At 46.0% G+C, this 22,686-nt stretch overlaps 1 protein-coding gene across 2 annotated transcripts; it reads left to right on the top strand.

The window, feature by feature from the left end:
• The first annotated feature begins 6,246 nt into the window (after window positions 1-6,246).
• Window positions 6,247-22,225, top strand: THBS1 (thrombospondin 1). 2 transcript variants are annotated; one of them, XM_055435394.2, is made up of 22 exons: window positions 6,247-6,382; window positions 6,944-7,039; window positions 7,303-7,862; window positions 8,788-8,863; window positions 9,154-9,353; window positions 9,467-9,589; window positions 10,608-10,701; window positions 12,361-12,534; window positions 12,843-13,019; window positions 13,315-13,488; window positions 13,720-13,847; window positions 13,951-14,103; window positions 14,525-14,743; window positions 15,233-15,340; window positions 15,879-16,038; window positions 16,189-16,307; window positions 17,916-18,150; window positions 18,339-18,566; window positions 18,733-19,004; window positions 19,397-19,494; window positions 19,598-19,737; window positions 20,127-22,225. In XM_055435394.2, the coding sequence occupies exons 2-22, from the start codon at window positions 6,973-6,975 to the stop codon at window positions 20,132-20,134; spliced, it is 3,513 nt and encodes a 1,170-aa protein (XP_055291369.1). In that variant the 5' UTR covers window positions 6,247-6,382; window positions 6,944-6,972; the 3' UTR covers window positions 20,135-22,225. The 2 variants fall into 2 exon arrangements, with proteins under 2 accessions (XP_055291369.1, XP_055291368.1); XM_055435393.2 differs by having other exon boundaries at window positions 12,358-12,534.
• Window positions 22,226-22,686: the final 461 nt, after the last annotated feature.

Genomic DNA, 22,686 nt, shown 5'->3' with positions numbered 1-22,686 from the left:
CTCTTAAGAGTCCCTTGGACTGCAAGGAGATCCAACCAGTCCATTCTAGATGAGATCAATCCTGGGTGTTCATTGGAAGGACTGATGCTAAAGCTGAAACTCCAATACTTTGGCCACATCATGCGAAGAGTTGACTCACTGGAAAAGACTCTGATGCTGGGAGGGATTGGGGGTGGGAGGAGAAGGGGACGACAGAGAATGAGATGGATGGATGGCATCACCAGCTCGATGGACATGAGTTTGAGTGAACTCCGAGAGTTGGTGATGGACAGGGAGGCCTGGCGTGCTGTGATTCATGGGGTCGCGTAGAGTCGGACACGACTGAGCGACTGAACTGAACTGAACTGAACTGACTGATGGCTCTAACACACAACCAAGGTGCTCCCTGGGCCTTTCATTTGTGGTCAGAACAACTAAACCTCTCACCCTATAAAAGATTAGGTTGGTACTGGGCAGAAGGATTATTTCATAATTCCTAGAAACCCCAGAAGACCAGATGGCTCAGCTTCCATAAAACTTGCTTGAGAATCAAAGTGATTCTTCATCGTGTTCCAGGCTGGGTAAATCTGAAGTGATATCATGTCTGAACACACCTTTTGTTTCTAAAGCAATTGACGATCCTGACTTCAAGCCAAAGTGTAACACTCTCCTGGGAGCACCAGTAAGCATTTCAGTCAATTCGAGAGTGGGATCCAGGAGGATTGAGACTCCATTTGAAGGGAAGAGAAGGGAATACATAGTGCAGGTGGGCCTTTGTTAACAAACTAACATCAGTCTCCTCTTCTGCTGTCTTTCCTTCCTATCTCTTGCCTAGCCCTCTTTAGCCTCCCAGTCCCAATTGTGGGCACATACCTTGCTGTTAACTGGAAAATTGGGAAGCATTTCTGCTGATTTACTACTAAAACATTTTTGAAATCATATGAAATGAAAGAGTGAAACCCTATGAAGGTCAAGACTTTAAGCTGGAGGTACGAGCACTTGAACTGTTTTCTGGACTTCCCCCCAATCAACACGCTCAAAAGTCACTTCACCTCCTTGAAAAACCTCTTCATCTGTTAACTGAGAAGTTGGACCAGAAGGCTCTTTCTGGCTTAAAAAAGTTCCAAGGTTTTATTCTGGAGGAACTTGAAGTCCTGGGGTCTCACGACTGAGCAACTGAACTGAACTGAACTGAACTGAACTGAAGTCCTGGTGGAAAGAGAAGAAACTGGGATGCAGGAGGTATGCTTTGTACTCATTAAATCAAGTCCCAAAGATGACTATGCTTTCCCAGCTCCCTTCCCTATTAAGTGCCTATGGATGTGTGGTCTTCTTGCAGGGTGACAAACAATGGGAAAAAAAGTTCCTACAATGAAACTCAAACCAGCCCATCCTTACTGATGCCCCAGGGGCATCAAGATGATAAAACATAAAAAGCTGAATAGAGAATAAAGTTTGAGGATCTAGTGGATAACACGGTGACTAGTTGATAACATCATATTGTATCGTTGAAAGCTGCTAAGAGTAGAACTAAACGTTCTCTCTCACACACACAAAAGGTAGCTATGTGAGGTGATAGACATGTTAATTAACCCATGGACGAAATACTTTCACAATGTAGCATATCATCACACTGTATGCTTTAAGTATTTTACAAGTTTATTGGTCAATTACACCTCAAGGAAGCTGGAAAAAAGTTGAATAGAGAGGAGAGTATGAAAGCGGAGTCAGAGACTGGTCTCAAAGGCAGGGCTTTCCATCATCCACGCTGGCCAGCCCTGCACCCCGAGGCTCAGGTCAAAATCTCATTGTGTCCTTTGTCCATCCTCTTGCTCCATATCCTCAATTTCCCAACAGATCAATTTCCCAACTCCTTCACTCCAATAAGCTTATTCTGGATACTCTTCCTGAACCCACTGGACTATACCTCCCAGTTCCCCAAAGAAGGGATGCAAAGACACAGTAACATCAGGAGTCATGCTCTGTCTCTCCAGTCAGCTGTGAGTCATGCTTGGGGCTAGCAGGGCTTGCTGGCAAAAGGACAGGGAGAGAGAGAACAGTGCAACTTTTCTGGAAAGCACCTTAATAATATACGTGAAGAGTCTTTGAAAACATTTTTATCCTATGACCTGTTCTTATTTCTCTTACCCTAAAAAATTCAGAAGAGGTTAAAGCAAAGTGTGTGAAAAGACAACCTAAGCAGAGGGAATTTAAAAGCTTCATGAGTTACAATATTTGTGGCTCTAAGTAACAGAAAAACAACAACTTGGCCTAACTAATAAGCTTCCCTAGTAGCTCTGACAGTAAAGTATCCACCTGCAATGCAGGAGACCCAGGTTCGATCCCTGGGTCAGGAAGATCCCCTGGAGAAGGGCACAGCAACCCACTCCAATATTCTTGCCAGGAGAACTCCATGGACAGAGGAGCCTGGCTGGCTATAGTCCATGGGGTCGCAAAGAGTTGGACACGACTGAGTGACACACACACAATAAGCACATATCCAGAGAAATCTGGAGGTATCATGGCCTTTAAGGTTGGCAGCTCAAAAATGTGCTGACTTACGGTTCTGTTCATCTCTCTGCTCCTTCTCCAGAATTGGTCTCACATTAAGTCTGGTTCCCCTAGTAGCACCCAACACGGCTTGCCAGCATTCACACTCAAATGGAAAAAACCTGACTTCACGTGGCTCTTTCTTTTCTTCCAAGTAAGAATGTTTTCCCAGAAGCCTTCAGCAAAACTCTCATCGGCCAGAACTGGGTCTCCAAATCAATCTCTGGCCGGGAAGAAGGAGACGGAGGCAGGGAACATAATTACTATTAAAGTGATAGTCCTACCTCTTCCCACTGAGATCAATTCCCCAAGAGTATTGCTTCAATTCTGTGGGGGAGGGGTGCAATGTTTTGGGGGGGTCTATCATCTCATCTACCCCAGGAGCTCAGGCATAACTGCAGGAAATGCTGGAGCTGGTCTGAGAGCTGGTGAATTTCCAGTCTTACTGGGCCATAAGCTGAGTATAAAGGGATTTGGAAATTCAAATATGGGAGCTCTTTCCAAGCCCAAACCTTTGGATACTTACATTCTAGTCCTTACACATTTGGAAATAAAATCGATTTTGAAAAACTAAAGAATGGAGGGTGATGAGTAGTGTGATGGAGAGAACGCATGTTTCCAAAAAAGAAACAAGTCAATTTAAAGCTGCAGGAGAACATCTCCTAAAGGAGAGGGAAGGCTGAGTTGATGTTTGATTGAAAGATAAGAAACACCTGTTGGTAACTCCCTCTGGCTCTGACCATCTAGGTGGCTGAACTCTGAACCATGATCTAGGGAAAATATACAGAGGGACTGAATATCTGATGTCTTCATTTTAGAGATGCTAGGATTTTGGTCCATTCTAGAATACAATAGTTGGCTGCTGTTCACTTCTAGGAAATTACTAATAAAACGGCTGAACATTTTTAGCATTTTTTTTAATTCCTACACAAAATACAGCACACCTTGCTTCTCTTTGCTAGGTAAGCAATTTTTTCCTCAATTATCCTGCTGTTTTTAATCACATGCAGTTTTTAAGATAGCTGTTACTGACGGTCCTGTTCCTCCTATTCACGGGCAATGGTTTTAGATCAATTTTATATCCAATTAGAGGGAACTTAGAAAAATAAAATCCTATTGAAAAATGTCATATACTTAACAACTTTATTTTAAATATGTAATCCTCAATAATGACAACTTAGCAAAGCAAGAACCAGATCCTGTCCCTGGAAGGCCCATCCCTTGAGTCCATGTCAGATTATTGGCCTGAAATCCCAGAACTTGCAGGCCAAGGATACACACACACAAGAGGGAAATATCACCCATATTAAAGGTATAGTTTTTCTTTCCTCTTTTCCCATCCTGCTTCTCCAAGAAGTATTTAGGTTTCTGAGGAATATTTTCAGCACACGTTGACTAGCAGGACTGTGGGTGCGCTCCTATCAGTGACCCAGCCACCCTTTCCCCTGTGATCCTTCCTTTCCACCAGAAAAACTGGAGTACCACAGCTTGGGCAAGGCCTCTGTGTTGGAGGGCCTCTGTGAGCTTTCTCTGACATGAAAGCTTTCCCCTGCTACCATACAGGTCACCTTCCTATTTGCAGGGTATATAATAGGTTGGAGATTTCTTCTTCTTTTGTTGGAAGAAGCCAAGTTCCAAGAAAAGTTCAGAGGAATGCCTACAGTCCTTCAGTCCTGGAAGTGGCCCCCTGAAGGGTCATTCCAGTAAGCTTCTGCTCTGTCCTTACAGCTAAGCCTACAGGAGGAGATGATCTAAAAAGGGCAATGGATCCTGCTTTTGTTCGTCTCTTGTGGCCCCCAAACCCTCCATTCATCTATATAAAATTAACAAGTAGGCCAGAGGAGCAGGGGACCATCAGGCCATCTTCTGAAACTGTTCCTAAGTACCTGGTATTATCAGTAGCAAGTGAAAAAAAAAGAAAAAAATAAAGAAAAGTCACCTTTCAAGGAGCTAACAGGATGCTAGGAAGGAGAAGGAAAGGGAGGGGCAAGTATGGCTGCTGACTCTGGAACTGTCAGATCTGTTTGATGAATCATTACCTATGACTTTCGCGACAGGAATCTGATTTGACTAATCATCTAATAGAGGTTTTTATTTCTGTCTCCCAGAATGTGAAATCTATCTGTCAGGTTTAGTAACTACTTAAGCAACAAACAAACAACTGTCTTAGGAACATACTTGTCATCTTGTAGAGGTGTTTGCTGTGTACTGAGTTACTAGAAAACATTCCATCACCCACATGCCCCTTGTCACACAACACTCCCACACAAAAAAAGTGAAACTGCCAGTTGGACGAATGTTTACACACGTGTGGGTGTTGGGAATCTGGCCAGGTGTGAATGCTAAGGAGGGAAGTGAACCCTAGGGCTTCCCCTGGCCAGTGGCTGAGATCCTTATTTGGTGAAGCTACTACCTGAGCCCTGGGTCCCAGGGCCAGCCTGATAGTCTGGGATCACAGCAGGGGAAGTGCGGCTGCTGACGTCCCAGCCGAAGAGATGAATGGAATTCCAGGCAGCTGGAGTCATGCTGGCTTGGGATGGTGGCTTGGACACCAGACTTCCAATGACAGAAGCATTAAGCAAGCGGCAGCACTCATGGCAATTGGTGCACCCACAGAAATGTAACCCACACCTCAGTTTCGGGAGCCTAAAAATGAAAAGAACGTTCAGGGAGGGGGGAAAAAAGGAAATAAAATGATAGGAAAAAGGTAATTTATTACTCCATGAGTCTATTCTGTAAATAGTTCAAGACCCTGGAGCCAGATGGTGCTGCAAATCCTCCAACCAGGAGTCACGTTAAGCAGCACGAGTGGGCACAAAAAACTGTTTTTCAAGACACAATTTCCAATTTGGCTTTAGGAAAGTGGGTAAGAGTAAGTTTCCTTAACATTCCTGACTAGAAAGAAGCTGTCCGCTCGCGTCCCCTTGATCAGAATTCGCACATCGCCCCCAAGCGGCCAGCCGTGGAAGCGCCGCAGCAATTGGGAGATGGCACTTTCCCAGGGACTCGGGCGGCAAGCCCCTGCGGAAAGGCTGCCCGACGCGCGTGGGAAGCCGAGCCCGGTACCCGCACTGCTGGCCAGTGCGACACCCACTCACGTCCATCGGGGGACAGGCGGAGGGCAGGCGTGGGGCGAGGGCAGGGACGCGGCGCTAAGCGGGTCCCGTGGTGCCCACCCCACCTGGATGGATGGACGAGGGTCAACAAGTACCACTCCTTCAACTACTGATTGCCTCTTGGTCCCATTCACCCCGTTGGGCTTATTTCTTTCTGTACAAATGGGTTCGCTCCCCAAGTGTCCACCCTTCAGCCGTCGCGCAGGCATTCAAGGGGACGAGTTTGCCTGAAAGCCTCTCTAAGGGTCTTGGGTTGGGTGGCTGGGGCCCCGGGGGCGCGGGACGCGCGCGCAGGGCTTGGGGCCGCTCGGCGCCAGAGCCGAAATGCTGAGCCCGTGGGCGCCAAGGCCGCGTGGGCGGGCACCTATTTTTCTGAGAAGTTCCAGGGCGCCCAGGCCCCGAGCCCCGTCGCCCCCCTTCACCTTCTAGCTGGAAAGCTGTGCGCCAGGCAGCGGGGGGCGGAGAGAGGAACCCAGACCGGCCCCCCTCCCGCTTCCTGCCCCGCGGCCTCCCATTGGTCAGCGGAAACCCCAGGAATGTGAGCGCCCCTTTAAAAGCGCGCGGCTCCTCCGCTCCGCCAGCCACTGCGCTCGGGCCGGCCGCTGAGAGCCCCACCTGGCGAGCCCTCCCAGCCGCAGCCTCCGACTCCACGGCCTCCACCCCGCGCCTCTCCGGCGCTCTAACCCGTCGCTGCGCCCTTGTCGCCGACCCCGGCCGCTGCATCCTTGCCCGCACAGGTAAGGAGTCCCGGGCGGCCGCCGAGGAGGAGCGCTGCCCTGGCAAGCCACCTGGAGCTCCCAGGCTTCAGCGCCCCCGGAACCCCGGATCCCAATACTTTCTGCCTTCCCCGTACTGTCGCTCCCAGCCTCTGGGGGGCTCTTCTTGTGGAAGGGCTCCAGAGCCATCCTCTCCAGCCTTGGGGTTCACAGACTAACCCACCAGGACACCCCCAAGATTTTATTCTTTTCCCCAAGTCCTATCAGTCCTCTAGAAAAGGACTGTGCCTCCCTGCGCCCCTAAACTACATCTCCTGGTCCAGTGTTTACCCTTAACTTCTCAAGGAAAAACCCCTCCCCAGTGGTTGGTCTTGCTCCCACCACCTCTTTAAAGCGGTAATCTCCCCTCAACTCTTACTTTCTTCCTGATGCTCTCTCCAGAGTAAATACGGTTGCCCCTCCTTCCAGCAAATGTGGGCCCAAAGGGGGATCCCCAGGGCCCCAGCCCCAAGGCCAGCCAGGTTTTGCCCACACTCCCTGCTTGGCAGCCTCTGACCCTGGGCTCTGTGCTCCTTGCTGCAGGCTCCTTGCTGGGCACAAAGAGCTCCACCATGGGGCTGGCCTGGGGACTCGGTGTCCTACTCCTGTTGCATGTCTGCGGCTCCAACCGCATTCCAGGTGAGTCTGTATAATACCGTGTGTGGGGGAGGGAAGAGGAGGAGGTCGGGTTTCCCCAGGTGCGCTTCCCTCCCTGTGCACTCCTGTCTCAGCTGCTTCTCCCCTGCGCCCTGACCAAACCTCAGGATGCCGGTTTCCTCTGACTGTGGCGTTTATTTAGCTTTTCCAGTGGCTGTCAAGAGCTTTCATTCCAGCCCTCTGCCTTACCCCTACCCCACACCCAACCCAGAGAGCTCACCATGTGTCCTGCTCTTGTCTAACAGAGTCTGGGGGAGACAACAGTGTGTTTGACATCTTTGAACTCACCGGAGCTGCCCGCAAGGGCTCTGGGCGCCGACTGGTGAAGGGTCCTGACCCTTCTAGCCCAGCTTTCCGCATCGAGGATGCCAACCTGATCCCCCCTGTGCCTGACAAGAAGTTCCAAGACCTAGTGGATGCTGTGCGGGCGGAGAAAGGTTTCCTCCTCCTGGCCTCCCTGAGGCAAATGAAGAAGACCCGGGGCACCCTGCTGGCCGTGGAGCAGAAAGACCACTCTGGCCAGGTCTTCAGCGTGGTCTCCAACGGCAAGGCGGGCACCCTGGACCTGAGCCTGACCGTGCAGGGGAAGCAGCACGTGGTGTCGGTGGAAGAAGCGCTCCTGGCGACTGGCCAGTGGAAGAGCATCACCCTGTTTGTGCAGGAGGACAGGGCCCAGCTGTACATCGACTGTGAGAAGATGGAGAATGCGGAGCTGGATGTCCCCATCCAGAGCATCTTCACCAGAGACCTGGCCAGCACCGCCAGACTCCGCATTGCCAAAGGAGGTGTCAATGATAATTTCCAGGTGAGGCCGCTTTGATTCCTGATCCACGGGGTTGACTGTTAGGCAGTTTATGACCAGGAGGGTGATAACAGGAGAGGCAAGGGTTCCAGTATAGGAAATATTGCCTGTGCACTAAAGCAGTGGTTCTCACACAGAAGGGAGCATCAGAATCACCTGGAGAGCTTACTAAAATGTATACTGCTGCATCCCACCCCTAGAGTTTTGGATTCAGTAGGTCTGGGATGGGGCCTGATAATTTACATTTCTAACCGGTTCCAAGGTGAGGTTGTGCTGGTGTTCTAGGGATCAGACATTGAAAACCTCTAAAGGAAACAAGAAATGGTTTTCCTGTAACTGCCTGTTCAAATCTTAAACACTCTTTATGCTCAAGAAAATAATTTCAAATGCATTGCACCAATTATAATATTGCTTGAAGTGGATACTTTTTATGAGCAGGATAAATACCACTTTGCTATTTGCTTCCTCATGGGGTTGTAACTGACCCCAAAGAAAAGATTAAAATAGTGGCTATTTGCTGCTGCAGTGTCTTCCTTCCTTAAACCTCTAGATCTTTGGGTCTGTGGCTTTGAAACTCCCACATTTAACTGTTTGACACAGGAGAGTGTCATTGTATCCTCCGGTCTCAATATCCGATTCCATTTCCTGTATCCCCAAGTAGGCGGATAACTGAATTCTTTGTAAAAGACTGCAGACTTGGCAGAAGATACAATTAAGATTTTTGAAGTTATTTTGCAATTCCCGTGAATTTGGCAATTCACCAACAGTTATTTGGTGTGTTATTTTGACACGGTGATCTTGAAAGGGAGTTCTTTTCAAATTTTAGAACATCTGTTGTGTGCTTGTTCTAGCATAAACAGTCCCCCCTCCCACTGACCCCCCAGCTCCCACCAACACTCTGCAAACAGTGTGTATCCTCTGCTCACAGGGGGTGCTGCAGAATGTAAGGTTTGTCTTTGGAACCACACCAGAAGACATCCTCAGGAACAAAGGCTGCTCCAGTTGTAAGTATCCCTCTGTTTTTAGGGCATATGGGAAAGTGAGGGCATTCTACCCAAAATAAGCTGAGAAACTTAAGCAATGGTGATTGTGCATAAATTACCCCAGGTAACATAGTTACCTTTATATAAATGTGACCTCACAGTTTTCCACACTCAACGGTCCCCTCCTTTTGCATCCCTCAACCAAAATGAAATGCCTTTTACAGTTAGGATGCCTAGGGACTGGCTGGTGGGAGCATCTACTTGAAGATATTCTTCTACTTTCCTCACTGTGTTCCTTTGTTCCTTGGCAGCTACCAGTGTCTTTCTCACCCTTGACAACAACGTGGTGAATGGGTCCAGCCCTGCCATCCGCACCGACTACATTGGCCACAAGACAAAGGACCTGCAAGCCATTTGTGGCATCTCATGTGACGAGCTGTCCAGCATGGTCCTGGAGCTCAGGGGTCTACGCACCATTGTGACCACGCTGCAGGACAGTATCCGCAAAGTGGTCAGTGGCCTCCACCCCCAACCTGTTAGCAGGAGCCCCTGCATGTGTATCCCCGATGATGCTGAGGGACTGAAAGTGAGGCTAGATGCTAATAACCTTTCTCCCCCTTTTAGACCGAAGAGAACAAAGAGCTAGCCAATGAGCTGAGGAGGCCCCCACTCTGCTACCACAACGGCGTCCAGTACAGGACTGGTGATGAGTGGACAGTGGACAGCTGCACTGAGTGCCGCTGCCAGGTAAGGCTCTCGACAGACAGACACAAACTGTTGGCACGCTCTCTGAAGAAAGATCCAGACGGCTGTGGAGGCTCTGTTCATGTTCCATGGCTGGATACCTGAGTGGTGTCTTTTTCTTAACATGCAGTTTTGACATCTATAAAAGCGTTTAAATGCTCAGAGGTTTTCAAAGTCTTAATTATATCCCAGGCTAAGTATAATATCTAGAAGAATATATCTATTTAAATATCTCAGTAACTTACCTGCTTTAGTTCAAGAGCTAAGTGTTGAATATCAGGTAAGTAAAACCAAGCTGGAACTTTTTCTGTCCAACCTGATTCATATTCAGCTATGACATGGAGATTCTTTAATATAGTACTGATTGCTGTTCAAATCACTTAGGCCAGCATCGTTAGAACTATCTACTTACCTCAGAAGGTACTGCCTGCAGCCTATGTGTCCTTCTGGCTCACCCCCTACCCAACGCCCGGGGCAGAGGGGTTTGGGGGCTGTTACTAGCTCATTGAGCAAAGTCAAGCTTAAATACAAATCATGGATTGCTAGATTTGGGAGCCACCTTTACTAAATTCCCATTCTTGTCCAATATTATATAAAGCCATTTTTATATATGAGAAAGTAAGATGCTCATTGATCTTCTTTTCCCATAAAGATGTAATTTAAAAATTTTAAAGTCCTGGCTGAGTTTCAGGAGTTTGATTTTTAGACACAGAGGAACAGATCTGACTCGTGATATTAGGTGGTTCCAATTGCATAAATTCATGCTGTTCTGTGCATGAAGAAGCGACTAAGTGGCAATTGAGAAGAATTCTAAAGGGATGGAGTGACAAGTAACCAGCACTCGAACTGCCTCTACAGTACTGGTGGCTGCCAAAAGACAGGCAGATCTTCTATTAAAATCATTCCACTAGAGCATTTATAGCCCAGACGACATTCCAACTCGTAACTGAAATGTTTCAGTATGTAAGCTTCTGCTTGCAATATGCTTAGTACCCATTTCTCCTTCACTGTTGCCCTCCAGAACTCAGTTACCATCTGCAAAAAAGTGTCCTGTCCCATCATGCCCTGCTCCAACGCCACAGTTCCTGATGGAGAATGCTGCCCACGGTGCTGGCGTAAGTTCCTAAAATTGTATAACCATGCTTCAGCGACTGGATCGATTGTACATAATGCTGGAATACCAGTCCCATCTCTGTCACATGTTTTCATTGTTGCTACAGCATCTGGTTAACTGATGGCTTGTCTGCTGTATCAGTTCAGTTCAGTTCAGTCGCTCAGTCATGTCCGACTCTCCGCGACACCATGAATCACAGCACGCCAGGCCTCCCTGTCCATCACCAACTCCCGGAGTTCACTCAAACTCATGTCCACAGAGTCAGTGATGCCATCCAGCCATCTCATTCTCCGTCGTCCCCTTCTCCTCCCGCCCCCAACCTTTCCCAGCATCAGAGTCTTTTCCAGTGAGTCAACTCGTCACATGAGGTGGCCAAAGTATTGCAATAGAGCCAAAAAAATGCCATCATGACTAAATTAATTACCCCCCTGGATTATGGTGTAGACAATAACCTTAGTATAGTTTATTGAGTATGATTCTGTGCTTTGAGAAAAGAAGAGATGAACTGGTAGCAGCAGCAGCTTTAAGTTAACTGGATTTAGAATCTGACCTTATGGCCTAGAGTCAAGAAAAATCTGCTCACCGGAGAAATTGATGGACTTAACTGGACCTGAAAGTTCTACCCATTTTATCTACAGGCATAGGAGATCTAAGAAAAAATAGTAGTTCAAGTCTCAGGGCTCTGTAAGAAATTGTGTTGTTTCATGGTACCCAGTCCCTGGGCTTTGCTTCCAGTATAATTAATCACTTTGCTGAGACGCTGTAGTAAGTACATGTCATAGGAATGATTTATCACAACTAAGATGCTTAAAACAGGAGGGTAGCTCTCGCCCTTCACATCCACACCCCCCACACTCCCTGTTTCCTACACACACAGATCACAGCTCGGAAGAACCAGTTCCCTTCCGAGATGTGGGTGACAGTGGAACCGTCATAATCATTTATACATTGCTTTCTGTTCAGCATTCACTTCAGATGTGGGCTCAAGGGAACAAGGCTAGCTAGGGGCTAGCGGAGCGCTGAATTTTGAGTCAGGGATTACTAGGAAAACTTCCAACTGATGGCAAGAGAAAACAAGTTCTCTGTCTCCTGTCGGATACAGGACGTGATTGTAGTCAAGGCGCCTGGGCAGATGGTAAACAAACACACTTCCCTCTTATGAAAATATGTGCAGAAAAGGCCCCAAATGCTAGGGTGAGAGGAGCAACCCGCTGACTGACCTCATGACTGATCCAGGGCCAGAGCCAACAGCAGCTCCACTGCCTTCAGATTCATCTGCCAAACACGTGGGTCTCTGCCTCTCCTGAAAGTCAGAAGTGACTCCTATAAGTTGCCTAAAACCCAAGTATTCTTGGAAGCCTGGGGCTGGAAATGCCTACCAAGACATCTTAAGTCAAAAAAGGGAAACTCATTTAAAATGCAGACTGAAGGAAGGAGGCAAGGATGACTAGAAACATATGTGGGGGAAAGGTTCAGCTGTACTGCCCCAGGCAAAGCATGCAATTACCCCAAAGCTGTGCACAGAATGACCACTTGGCCATTGGCCTAACAAATATATTGCTTTTCACTCTCTGGCATGGGAAGAAAGTCCTGCACAGAGCAGCCCAAAGAATAGCTTGTTTTCATGATAACACACTAAATGTACCCATTTGCTCAGCAGCCAGCGACTCTGCAGACGATGGCTGGTCCCCGTGGTCTGAGTGGACCTCTTGCTCTGTGACCTGTGGCAATGGAATCCAGCAGCGCGGCCGCTCCTGCGACAGCCTCAACAACAGATGCGAGGGCTCCTCTGTGCAGACGCGGACCTGCCACATCCAGGAGTGTGACAAGAGATGTAAGTGTTTGGCCACCTGGGGATGTGGAGACCTGACTTGTCCTTGTTGTCACCAACAGCAACTCCAGAGGTTGAGGGCACAGTTTCTAGGCTCTGATCTAATCCCAGATCTCTGGCTTATCTGTGCACCCTTGAGCACAGCTTACCCTCTCTGAGGCTCTTTCCTTATCTGTAAATTGGGGGTAAAAGTAGTTTAAAGATTTTTAGTTTGGCGAGTTTGAAGATTTGGTTTAGAGGCTGCATTTAAAGTGTTAACGTAGAGCTTGGCTTATGGGAAGGACCATATAACCATCAGGTTTGTCCTTTAGTTAAACAGGATGGCGGCTGGAGCCACTGGTCCCCATGGTCATCTTGTTCCGTAACATGTGGAGACGGTGTGATCACAAGGATCCGGCTTTGCAACTCCCCCAGCCCCCAGATGAATGGGAAGCCATGTGAGGGCAAAGCCCGGGAGACCAAAGCCTGCCAGAAAGACGCCTGCCCCAGTAAGTGCGTGCATCACCCGGCATGATGCTGGCAGCTCCACCCCACTGGCTGCCTGGCATCCATGGGTCACGGATGGCAGAAGGTTGCCTCCTAGAGAAACAAACAGAAGCACAGTCCTGCAGGGCACAGCAGCTTCTTCTAACGACAAATAGAACCATTTCAGACTCACCCTCTTCCCAGACATCCTTACCATGTGTCAGGGTCATGGAGGTTTCTTGAACACAGGAGAGTCTCCTGTAAAGGTGAAGTGTTTGAAGTGGTCTTAGCTTTGGCCTGTGGTTCATTTTCTTACAGTCAATGGAGGTTGGGGACCCTGGTCACCATGGGACATCTGTTCTGTCACCTGTGGAGGAGGGGTACAGAAACGTAGCCGGCTCTGCAACAACCCCACACCCCAGTTTGGAGGCAAGGACTGCGTTGGTGATGTGACAGAAAACCAGATCTGCAACAAGCAGGACTGTCCCATTGGTAAGCCACACAGCCCAGGCAGCCCAGGACAAAACCACTTAATGGCACGGTCAGCTTTCATGAGGGTTCAGTTTGGACAGTCCTGAGTGATTTGATTAAAATGCCAGATGGACAACATAATCTCAGAAGTTAGCAGTTACACAGACCCTATGATATTACACCCCCATTTAAGTGACCAGAATGGCAGTAAGAGCAGCTGAGACCCACGTTTGCCTGTCACTCTTATCTCAGATGGATGCCTGTCCAATCCCTGCTTTGCTGGTGTCCAGTGTACCAGCTACCCTGATGGCAGCTGGAAGTGTGGTGCTTGTCCCCCAGGCTATAGTGGAGACGGCGTCAAGTGCAACGATGTTGATGAGGTGAGGAGCTGGGAGCTACCAGACCTAGGAAAGCATCTCCTCTGCCTTGGTCATTTCTTATGGCAGTGTTCTCTAAACATGAACAAACCTGTTTCTTCCACAGTGCAAAGAAGTCCCTGATGCCTGCTTCAGCCACAATGGAGAGCACAGGTGTGAGAACACAGACCCCGGCTACAACTGCCTGCCCTGCCCACCGCGCTTCACTGGCTCGCAGCCCTTCGGCCGGGGCGTGGAACATGCCACCGCCAACAAACAGGTAGAGCAGAGGGGACTAGTAGACGGGAGTGAGGGAGGGTGTCCTTGACTGAGCTAGCCATGAAAGGGGAGAATGTCATCTCACACCCTTCAAGGAAAACGGGGAAGGGGGTGAGTGTCAATCTAGCTTTCAGAAACAGGACTAGAAAATGAATTGTTCATCCAGCAGAGAAAATTGGTCCATCACATCTGACCATGCTGCTCTGGAGTAAGTTGTGAGCAGATGGGCTTCTAAGTGCCAGGGTGATGTGCAAGTTCAAGGAAAACACACATAAAGCCATGTCATCCCATAACCTGGCATCGACATTCCCAGGGGAGGATGGGGAAGACTCTCACTCTTCCCATGGATCTCTGTCCAGAGGCAGTGGGGAGCTGGGGACCCTCCAAGGCTCTGCCCTAACGTCAGAATGTTGCACCCTCAGGTATGCAAGCCCCGAAACCCATGCACAGACGGGACACACGACTGCAACAAGAACGCCAAGTGCAACTACCTGGGCCACTACAGCGACCCCATGTACCGCTGTGAGTGCAAGCCTGGCTACGCCGGCAACGGCATCATCTGTGGGGAGGACACAGACCTGGATGGCTGGCCCAGCGAGGACCTGGTGTGCGTGGCCAACGCAACTTACCACTGCAAAAAGGTAGCCCTGCCCTCACCCGCCGCCCGAAAACCCTTATCAAGGGAATGAGCTGAGGAATTTTAAATGCTTAAACTTTGGGAATGGAACTGAAGGATTAAATTATCCAAAGGCAGAGGAACACTAATTCTTATTAAATCACTTGGTGCCAAGAACATGAATGGGGCAGGCCCTCTGAGCAGTCGTGTTCCACAGTCAATTATGTTGTCCATAAAAAGTTCACTTCTCTACCAAATGCCAGCAGAGCATGACCCCTGTTCCCAGTATATATAAAGTTTAGGGCATTTATACAAAGTGTGTGTGTGTGTGTGTCTGTGTCTGTGTCTGTGTGTCTGTGTGTCCTCCAAGCAAACATTTTTGTCTTCCCATTGAAAATACTTGCTGTCACAGAGTAGCATTCAGTTCTGTCTGCAGTGTTTCGGTGCATGCCCTAGGGCATGAGCTGAAAAAAAGGCTTGCAAACTGCAGCTGCAATGTGTCTTCTCTTTCCAGGATAATTGCCCCAACCTTCCCAACTCAGGGCAGGAAGACTATGATAAGGATGGAATCGGCGATGCCTGTGATGATGACGATGACAACGATAAGATTCCAGATGACAGGGTAAAATTGTTTTCCATTCCTCTTTCAGCTTTTGTGTTCAGCAACAGCCTGTAACCCTTAAGATTCAACCAAATTACTGATATCTAGTCATCAGAAATTATTCATTGTGACTCTGTAGTCTTCAGATATAGATGTTGCCAAGAGAATTTTTAAATGAGGGTTTTGTTTTTCATCACAGCCTGCCCTTCCCCTAGTTGGAGCAAAAAGTTACAATGTGTGAACAAATGACAACTTTGCTCCCCATATTGGCTTCAAATGTCTTCTCTAGGTCACAGTAAGGTTTTCTCTGCTTGCACTGAGAGTGGAGATGTTGAGTTTCTATTTACACCTCACCGACTCATAACCAACAGAAATTCATTTGGCATTCATTATGTCCTGGCTTTTAACTTTTGCAGGATCGTTTTACAGGGGACTTAGTATATCCACCAAGTAGAAAATGATTGTTGTAGATTTTCACAGTTTTATATATATTATGCATGTGACTTGAGGCTAGTTTCATGGACCACATTGTACAATGCTCTGCTTCTTCTCCTGGCAGGACAACTGTCCATTCCATTACAACCCAGCCCAGTACGACTATGACAGAGATGACGTGGGAGACCGCTGTGACAACTGCCCCTACAACCACAACCCAGACCAGGCTGACACAGATAACAATGGGGAAGGAGATGCCTGTGCAGCTGACATTGATGGGGATGGTAAGGCGCTCCCTGATTCCAGCCAGCCCGTAGGCAGCTGTGATGGCATTCAGCCCTCAGCTTTGAACAGCGCTGGCTGTTAGTGTGCAGTCTGGTTGAAACAGCTGAGGCTGAAGACTCCAGCTCTTACCTGTCCCGTGCTCTCTGCAGGTATCCTCAACGAACGGGACAACTGCCAGTATGTCTACAACGTGGACCAGAAGGACACTGACATGGACGGGGTTGGTGATCAGTGCGACAACTGCCCCCTGGAACACAATCCAGACCAGGTAGGCAGATTCCGTTCAGAATCTCTCAGTAAACTGTTAGAATATCCCTTTCTAAGCCTCTTTTAAAACTAGAAGAGTTCAGATATTTTCATTACCATGGCCAATTACATTTTCATGTGAACAGTTTGCCTGACCTAAGCTCTTTGCAGAGTTCCATAGCATGACAGTCTTGTAACTTCAATCTTATCCTCTATAAGAAGCCCACATGATTTGCTCCATGGAATCTTCCATTGTTAAGATAAATTATACAAAGCAGAAATCTGTGACTGACAACTGTACAGGAATATTAATCATGTTTGAAACTAAGAGATGGAAGAAAATATCCTTAAGAAAGATACACAGCCATTTTCATGGTTCATGATATAATCTGACTGCAAGGAAATCAAACCAAAAGTATTTCCCCAAACTGGTGAAACCCCTGTTTCTTTGTCATTCTTCAAGTGTTTTGGCACTGCAAACAGATAATTCTGTACCGGTGCTGGGGAGTGCTGCAAACAGACATAGCCAGAACAAGTTCCATGTCTGAAGGTGTTTCTTCTCTGGTGTAATCACTCATCATTATTTTCTCAGTGTGAAACTTAAGGCTTTTTTTTTGCCCCTAAAAGCCATTATTCTGGAAATTTAGAAACCACCTTTTTATAAATGCAAATATTTTTAAAAGATTCAAGAAATGATAAATCCAGCCAATTTCTGGAGAAATCCAGAAACTCTCCTAATATTTGTTCTTACAACTTTCTCTAAAACAAAAACCACCAGGATGAATTGCTTTGGGGCAATAGGGGGAATAGGGGAAAGCATGAATGATTTGGGATAGCATTCTTGATCAAATGGCATTGAGGGTCATCTGTTTTGAATTTGAGTCTTACTATAAATTAAACCTCAATGCCATTTAACCTCCCTGGATAAGGTGTTGCTTCTTCAGATAATAATAAAGTTTATAACAATTAATGAATCATGTAAAAATCTTAATGGCAAAGAGCATAAATACTGGCAAGCAAAATTGCAATTTGTATATAAATAATCTGTAAGCATTCCATATGTACTGAATACTGTAAAAAAAAAAAAAAGGTACTCTGAGAAATGTGGTTTTGAAAAAAATTAGAATTTTGTCTTTACCTGAGCCAACACTGGACAATCCTTATGGACTAGATGTATAAAACCAAATACCTAAAAGAGAAGAAAATGATTTATCCCACCATATAGGTTACCCAGTATGTATGAAAAGCAGTGCCATGTTGCCATGATTTAATGACCTGGAGCAGAAGTTGACGTGTCAACAACTTCCTAATTGAAAATTTGAATAGAACATAAATTGAACCCAGAGCATTCAATTCATCATTAAGATATAAGTAGTTAATATGGCATTCTATCCTCAGTGATGAAATGATGCTTTCAATTTAATTTTATTTAGAAAGTTTTCTATTTTAAAAGAACTTTCAAATATCCCTTTAAGAACTGTGTAATACACACAATGATCAAGAACAAAACACTTAAGATTTGTTAATATAGATGTGAAACCTCAGTGGTCTTGCCAGACCCTGGAGAATCTCCGTAAGTTTTCTTTAGCATCAGTGACTCACATTCCAACTGACCCTCTGTCTCTTTCAGCTTGACTCTGACTCGGACCGCATTGGAGACACCTGTGACAGCAATCAGGATATTGATGAAGACGGCCATCAGAACAACCTGGACAACTGTCCCTACGTGCCCAATGCCAACCAGGCTGACCATGACAAGGATGGCAAGGGCGATGCCTGCGACCACGATGACGACAATGATGGCATTCCTGATGACCGGGACAACTGCAGGCTGGTGCCCAATCCCGACCAGAAGGACTCTGATGGTGAGTCACTGGGGCCACTTTTAAAGCGAGTAACCAAAACCATGGCTGTCTGGATTGAGGAAATAAAAACAAAGCTGAATACATTTGAGGACGAAGAGACTAAACGTTAACTTTGACAAGACAGTGAATTTCTGGCACCAGTCACGGTATTTGGGAATTTCACTGAACGCTTGCCTTTTTGCCTTTAGGTGATGGTCGAGGTGATGCTTGCAAAGATGATTTTGACCAGGACAAGGTGCCAGACATTGATGACATCTGTCCCGAAAATGTTGATATCAGTGAGACCGATTTCCGCCGATTCCAGATGATCCCTTTAGATCCGAAAGGGACATCCCAGAATGACCCGAACTGGGTTGTGCGCCATCAGGGTAAAGAGCTCGTCCAGACTGTCAACTGTGACCCTGGACTTGCTGTAGGTGAGCAGAGAGTTCTTCACACGAAAGGCCAGTGTGTACAGGGGAAAGAAGCCACTGTAAAAGCAAGAGTTGCATGCGTCCCCTTGAATGCTAAAAATGGCTGGGAATGTGACAGAGAACTCCTGAAGGCTGCGGGTTTTAACCTGGGCGTGGCCTCCTCTTCCAGGTTATGACGAATTTAATGCCGTGGACTTCAGCGGCACCTTCTTCATCAACACGGAGAGGGATGACGACTATGCCGGCTTTGTGTTTGGCTACCAGTCCAGCAGCCGCTTCTATGTTGTGATGTGGAAGCAAGTCACCCAGTCCTACTGGGACACCAACCCCACAAGGGCTCAGGGATACTCTGGACTTTCTGTGAAGGTTGTGAACTCCACCACGGGGCCTGGCGAGCACCTGAGGAATGCCCTGTGGCACACAGGAAACACCCCTGGCCAGGTGAGAACAGCGCCCTGCAGGAGGGGACGGCATGCTGGGTTTGGCCAAGCCTCCCACTAGGGAGTCTTAGACATCAAGTTCCCAGCATCACCAACTGTAGCATTAAGCTCTGCACTGTGAAAACCATCCTAGCGTCTGAGAGGGTAGCTCACTTGAGATCAAAAGGCTAAAACTGTTTTGGCCTCTTCAAATAAAAATGTCAACGTCCCTTCTCTTTGCTGATATGCACATTCAAGGTTACATAGCCAATAAAGCCCTTGGGAAAAAATCCTGCATTGCAGCCCTCTAATTTAGGTCAACTCAGTACCTTTCAAGTACCATTCCATTCCATGGAATCTAACATAAATCTCCTAATGAAGCTGTTTCAACCTTTGCTTTTGCTTTTCCTCCAGGTGCGCACACTGTGGCATGACCCTCGTCACATTGGCTGGAAAGATTTCACTGCCTACAGATGGCGTCTGAGCCACAGGCCAAAGACAGGTTTCATCAGGTAAGACTGCTCTGATTAAATGTCCCGTAAGTCATACTGACAGGTGGGAAGGAGAGGACCAAAAGTAAGGGTGGCAGTAATGTGATTTCCTTTTTCCCCTCAGAGTGGTGATGTATGAAGGGAAGAAAATCATGGCTGACTCAGGACCCATCTATGACAAAACCTATGCTGGTGGTAGGCTAGGCTTGTTTGTCTTCTCTCAAGAAATGGTGTTCTTCTCCGACCTGAAATATGAATGCAGAGGTAGGAGCAAAATGACAGTGAATATATAGATGAAATCCCTAGTTCAGACCAGTATCAAGAATGCCAGTCATGCAAGAGGCTGATTTAAAAGCTATGTAAGACACAGGGTTATTTCTATCTTGCTGTTGAAGACACAGTGATAAAAATGAAATAATGAAAGTCTTAGAAAGCAGAGCGTAAGTTTTGGAAGGTTATGCTATATCAAACACCTAGCAACAATGTTCAAACACATTAATGTATAATTTTATAAACTTCCAATCTTAAAATATACTTTTAACATTATAAAAGTAGAGCTGTGCCAAGGTTGTTAATGTATTAGTGGATATTAAGATGACAGAGCCTCAATGAATCAATTTATGTATTTATGCGTTTATATATTTATTTCACAGATTCCTAATCATCAAACTGTTGATCAAAAGACTGATCATAACCAATGCTGGTATTGCACCTTCTGGAACCATGGGCTTTAGAAAACCCCCAGGATTGCTCCTCGCTGCCTGCCTTTGCTCTCTGCTTGCATGAGTGTGGACTCCTAGAACATGTGACTTGCCTCAAGAAAATGCAATTTTCCAAATCAGACCCTGCATTCAGCCTCTGACTGAGAAGAATCTTCCAAGGAGACAAACAATGACTTTGGTTGGCTTTTGCAAAAGCAAAAGCATCCACATGCTTTGGTTGGAAGGTGCCTGTCCCACTCTGCTTTTGTCAGAGCAGAATGTGACTGTGAAGCCAGCTCTGAGCAGTGGACTCCAAAGTGTTTTCAGGCATGTGAGAGAAGGGAGGACTCACTAGAATTGACAAACAAAACCAGCCCTGACCTACTCCCTCTGGAATAGTGGGGGCGGGGGGCCAAAGCCCAAAGGGGAGGATGCATACCCAAGAGATGATTGTATGAAGAAAATATGGAGGAACTGTTACATTTTTGGTACTAAATCATTTTCAGGGGATTGAAAGACTATTGCTGGATTTCATGATGCTGACTGGTGTTAGCTGATTAACCCACATAAATAGGCACTTAAATAGAAGCAGGGAAGGAAGGAAAAGACTGGCTTCTAGACTTCCTCCCAGACTTCCACCCCTTAACACATCACCTGTAGTGACCAGAATAGGGAGTCGGTGTTAAACCAACACAAGGCAGTCCTGGCTGCCGCAGCTTGGTTCTATTGAAATTGTCAGTTGTATTCCAGATGTAGCTTCTGCAGATGTAGCAGGAAAATAAGAAAACCTACCATCTCAATGAGCACCAGGCTGTCTCCCAAGGGACTGGCAGCCGTGCTTGTATTTTTATGGTTAGAAAGGCACAAAATTATCAACTAAGACATTCCTTTTCTCTCCTTCTTCCTGAATATCATTGAGTTTTCCAGTTGTCTCTTTTGGACTGTAGTTTTTGGTGTTTTAAACAAACACTTTACAATGTAAACTATTTATTTTTTACTTATTCTGGGGGATCTGTCTGAAAGACTATTCATGGAACAGGAAGAAGTGTAAGGACTATCCATATCATCTTTGCTACAAGTCATTATGACTGTAAGATTGTAAATACAGATTATTTATTAACTCTGTTCTACCTGGAATCTAGGTTTCATATGGAAAGTGTTTGAGAGCAGGTAGTTGAGATTGATCAGCAAATCTTTCACAGGAATGGCACAAGGAAACCAGCATAGCAAGCTGCTCTTCACTTTGTGCTTAGACTGAATGATTTGGAATTTTTTTCTCCTTTTTTTTTCCCAAGTGGAATTACTTGGTTGTCCATTTGCAAGTGTTTTTAGTTTGCAAAGAAAGCCAAGAGGCCATTAATACTGTCTTATCCCATCCCTTGTGCCTATTTCCATGGAGATGAAAAGCATCTACATTTATTATTTTTGCCTTTTTCCAAAAGAAAAAAAATGACAAAGGTGAAACTTGTATACAAATATTACCTCATTTGTTGTGTGACTGAGTAAAGAATTTTGGGATCAAACAGAAAGAGTTTAAGTGTCTAACAAACTTAAAGCTACTGTAGTACCTAAAAAAAAAAAAAAAATCAATGTTGTACATAGTATAAAAATTCTTTGCAGAAAAGTATTCCCAATAAGGAAATAGCATTGAAATGTTAAATACGTTTTCTAAAAGTTGTTTTTTTTCTACCATCTTGTATACCGTTGCTTTATTTTTATAAATTATTTTCTCATTGCCTTTGGAATAGATATCTCAGATTGTGTAGATATGCTATTTAAATAATTTATCAGGAAATACTGCCTGTAGAGTTAGTATTTCTATTTTTATAAAATGTTTGCACACTGAATTGAAGAATTGTTCGTTTTGTTTTGTTGATTTGTTTTTTTCTTGTTACCCTCCTCCCTGTTTTTACTATTTGCCAATACTTTTCTAGGAATGTGCTTTTTTGTACACATTTTTATCCATTTTACATTCTAAAGCAGTGTAAGTTGTATATTACTGTTTCTTATGTATAAGGAACAACAATAAATCATATGGAAATTTATATTTATACTTCTTGTATCCATGTTTATTTGTTTTGTTTTCTGGCCTTATGTTATGAGGTATGGGTAAATTGTATCCTTAAAACCAGTAGAGCATACACAAAAAGAAATCACAGTAATAGTAACATTCACAGTTCCTATACAATTTAAGAAGACTGAGTTGCTTAGATGACGTATTTGCTAGATTTGTGGAATAAAAGAACAAAACGAATTAGCCTGTCATACTAAACACAAGCAATGAGAAATGACCATCCCCACAAGATGTGGGACTCAAAAGGAAATAAGTTTATATTTTACTAATGTCACTAAATGTCATTTATTGAATCCTTTTCAAAGCCCAGTTCTGTTCCTGAAAACAAAAAGGAAAACAGGAGTGAAGCACATACAGCTACATCTTCTGACCCATGAATGGGACACTAGGCGGGCAACAATCGCGTGCTGTGAAGAAGCTTTAGAAACATTAATGAAG

This window comes from Moschus berezovskii, chromosome 9 (genome assembly GCF_049115385.1).
Source record: "Moschus berezovskii isolate FMDL1 chromosome 9, NW_MosBer_1.0, whole genome shotgun sequence".
Classification (NCBI taxonomy): Eukaryota; Metazoa; Chordata; class Mammalia; order Artiodactyla; family Moschidae; genus Moschus; species Moschus berezovskii.
The sequence above is the reverse complement of the archived record's forward strand: the minus strand, read 5'-3'. Positions and strand labels throughout refer to the sequence as shown.